General features: G+C 37.3%; 1 protein-coding gene across 1 annotated transcript; it reads left to right on the top strand.

Moving 5' to 3' along the window:
* Positions 1-1995: 1995 nt before the first annotated feature.
* LOC118901290 (uncharacterized protein C4orf3-like) lies at positions 1996-3230 on the top strand. The gene has a single exon (XM_036864442.1). The coding sequence runs from the start codon at positions 2073-2075 to the stop codon at positions 2277-2279; it is 207 nt and encodes a 68-aa protein (XP_036720337.1). The 5' UTR covers positions 1996-2072; the 3' UTR covers positions 2280-3230.
* Positions 3231-4120: the final 890 nt, after the last annotated feature.

Raw genomic sequence — 4120 nt, 5'->3', positions numbered from 1 at the left:
TGTGACTTGACTCATAAAGTCTACTCACACTGATTGTGTCATTTATAATGACAAATTTTTTTGTCCACATGACCTGTCACAGACTGAGAGTGACAAACTCTTCTTGTTCCATCATTTTAATTTCAATTTGCCTATGTCATTATATTTAAAGTGAGATTCTATGAACAGCACATAGTTGGGTTCCATTTTTTTATCCATTCTGACCGAAGGATACAACAGTACATAACCTGTTACTGTCTTTTTATTGCTGTGTTTAGACTATTTACATTTAATGTAATTAATTTAGTTAGGTCTACCATCCTATTACTTGTTTTCTGTCTGTTCCTTCTGAGTTTTTTCCCTCTGTTTCCCCTTTCCTGCCTACTTTTGGGTTGTTAAACATTATGTATATTCCATTTTAATTTATCTATTGTGATTTTTCACTATATCTGTTTGTATAATATTGTCAGTGATTGCTCTATTTGAAATCAATTTTTATCCTCTCAATTACAAAGTATATAAAACTTACTACAATATGGTTCCCTTTACCCTCCATATTTTATGCTATATTTATCTTATAAATTATATCTACACAAATTGAAAACACCATTAGACAATAATATTTTTTTTTACTTTCAACATTTAATCATATTCTTTAAAACTCCAGAGAAGAAAAATAATCTATTATACTTACCTAGATAATTAACATTTATGTTACGTTCCTTCATTCCTGATGTATTAAGTTTTTCTGGCATCATTTCCTGTCTGCCCGAGAATTTCTAACAATTCTTTTGGAGCAAATCTGCTGGCAATGAATTCTCTAAGTTTTCCTTCTTCTGTGGAAAATTTCACTTCATCCTCATTCCTAAAGAATTTTTTGATAGATATAGAATTCTGTGTTGACAATTCCTTTCTTTTAGTACTTTAAAAGTGTGACCAATTCTTCTGGCCTTGATGATTTCTGATAAAAAATCTACTGTCATTTGAATAGTCGTTCCACTGTAGGTAATGTGTTGTTTTCCTCTGGCTGCTTTCAAAATCCCCCCTTTATATTTAGTTTTCAGTAACTTGATTATAATGTGTTTGTGAGTGTATTTTGGGGGGATTATCTTATTTGGGGTTTGCTCAGCTTCTTAAATCTGTACATTTATTTATATCTTTTGCCAGATGTGGGAAGTCATCGGTTATTATGTCATCATATATTTTTCAGCATCACACTCTTTCTCTTCTTCTGGGACTCTTATGACACGAGTATTAGACCTTTAGATGTCATGCTACACAGTCTGAGGCTCTGTTTACATTCATTTTTCAAACTGTTTTCTCTCTGTTGTTCAGATTGGGTAATTTATATTGATCTTCAAGATCACTAATTATTTCCTCCTTCATCTCCTTTCTGCTATTGAGCCAACACAGTGAGATTTTTTCTTTTTTCCATTATTGTAGTTTTTAGTGCTATAATTTCCACATGGTGTGTCTTCACATTTCCTATTCCTTTGATGACAATTTTATTTTTCCATTGGTTTCAAGAATGTTTGTGATTGCTTCTTGAAATAGTTTTACAACAGCTGCATTAAGGTCTTTGCCAGATACAGTAGGTGGAATAATAGCCCTACAAAGATGTCCATGTCCTAATCCCAGAACCTGTGAAAACATTACTTGACATGGCAAAAGAGTCTTTGCAGATGTGATTAAGAATTTTGAAGTGGGGGGCTTCCCTGGTGGCGCAGTGGTTGAGAATCTGCCTGCTAATGCAGGGGACACGGGTTCGAGCCCTGGTCTGGGAAGATCCCACATGCCGCGGAGCAACTAGGCCCGTGAGCCGCAACTACTGAGCCTGCGCGTCTGGAGCTTGTGCTCCGCAACAAGAGAGGCCGCGATAGTGAGAGGCCCGCGCACCACGATGAAGAGTGGCCCCCGCTTGCCACAACTAGAGAAAGCCCTCACGCAGAAACGAAGACCCAACACAGCCAAAAATAAAAAATAAATAAATAAATAAATAAATAAGCTGAGCACTTTTCCGGGGAGGTGAGCGCGGAAGAGCGGGAGCTGAGGATTTCTGGCTACTCAGATTGTGGCGCGGCGACTGCTGTAAGATGGAGGTGGGCTCGGCGGCCGAAGATGGTCGGGATGGTCCCCGGGAGCGGCGAGGCTTGGGTGAAGCCGAGAGGCCGCAGCAGAACCACGAAGTGCGGCCTCAGTCCGGGGCAGATCGGTTACCAAAACATTCCTACTGGTTGGATCTCTGGCTCTTCGTCCTCTTAGACGTGGTGTTGTTTTTCTTCGTGTATTTTTTGCCCTGAATGGTTTGCCTGATACCTAAATTAAGAATTTTGGCTCCTGGAGTGGATCCTGAAAATGACTACAAACTTCTTGAATGAAGAAGACAGGATTGTGCACCAGAAGAATTTCAAACTCTAAGGGACCTTCATTTCATTTTACACATTCTGTTATTCTTTGGGGGGACTATATTAAATGGGTAATGATCTCAGCCATTCATAGCTAAGTTCTTAAAACTCAGCTCTGACTCATGTTTTAAAACTTTTTACAGATTATCTGGTGGCTTTACAGGGGCTGAACATAAAAAGTATTTATACATATACTCATTAGGAAATATATTAATGTTTTTCCTTTAACATTTTAAGGGTTGGCCAAGGTTTAGTATGATGCAAATAATATGGTGAAATAATAAGGTGAAATATTTAGAAATAAATTATCCAAAAGCAAGGGAAGGATTTTGAAAAAAGGAGTTAAAAGCTATACAGAAAATGCAGGCCCACGATGTATTTGCTGTAAGTGCCAGTTTAATTTTTAGATTAAGTGGACCTCTGTTATGGTTGCTAGGTTGGTACAATCTTAGAGAAAGTATATAATATCCAGTAATGGAAGGCTAGAGTGCATGTCCTCTCACCTGGATGCTTCCCCTCACTTTTAAGCTCTTGAACTCTGTAAAGTAGGACTGTGTGTTTCAAACCTAATTTTTATTGTGGTTGCATTAAGAATGCTTGTGGCCAAAACATGTTTATTATAATGTCTGTAATTTACTTTAATACTCCAGCAAAGTCACCATATTTACTCACTGAGCAAATGTTTGAGCACTTACTGTGGACCAGGTACAGCACTGAACAAAACAGACAAAGATCCTTGCCTTTATGGAGCTTACATTCTTTTTTATCTAAATATGTTAACAAGAATTTATTTCCCAGGAGTGATCAGCTAGTATTTAATCAAAAAGGTCACATTCCCAAAGCAGCTACTGTAAGCCCTTCAGAAGCTATTCCTATTATATAACAGATGTTAGAAATGGGCTCTTGTCCTTGAAATTGGTGACATTTTATATATTGGAATTGCCTAAATATTTTTCCCGTCCCTTAGAAACAGGGCATAGATCTGGTAAACTCTACATCCTCTATTCTTTAGAATGGCATTTAGGGTTAGTGTGAAATCTGGGATTGATTTTGGAGGCTTTTAGCCTAATGCTGACTATAAGTTTAACAGTTATGCCTTCAGAGAACCTAACAAACCTGCCTGAGGAGAACTTTTTAGGCAAGGTTGAAGCATCTAGAGAAACAGCACTGGGATTTCATTGAGGGTACCAAACAGATTGTATGAATTGTTTTTGTGCTACTTGCTAATAATTTTGTCCAATAAATGTTGATTATACAGGTAAAAATAAATAAATAAATAAATAAATAAATAAATAAGCTGAGCTCTCTGAATTAAAAAAAAAAAAAAAAAAAAAGAATTTTGAAGTGGGAAGTTATCTTGGATTATTTGGTAAACTCACTGTAATCACAAGGGTCTTTATAAGACAGAGGCAAGAGGGTCAGATTGAGAGAAGGAGAATGATAATGGAAGTTATGTGGGACCACAAGCCAAAGTATGCAAGCAGCCCATAGAAGCTGGAAAAGTCAAGGAAATGGATTATCCCTCAGCCTGCAGAATGAATGCAGCCCTGCCAACACCTTGATTTTAGCCACTGAAGCTGATTTTGGACTTCTGATCCTCCTGAACTATAAGATGACAAAGTTGTATTGTTTTAAGCCATGAGGTTTGTGATAATTTGTTACAGCAGCTATAGGAAACCAGTACATCAGAAAATTCCTACAGCTCCATCCTCTCAGCATTGGCTTCTGTCGATCAG

Source organism: Balaenoptera musculus, chromosome 9, assembly GCF_009873245.2.
Source record: "Balaenoptera musculus isolate JJ_BM4_2016_0621 chromosome 9, mBalMus1.pri.v3, whole genome shotgun sequence".
NCBI lineage: Eukaryota > Metazoa > Chordata > Mammalia > Artiodactyla > Balaenopteridae > Balaenoptera > Balaenoptera musculus.
This window is presented reverse-complemented; position numbering and strand designations above follow the sequence as displayed.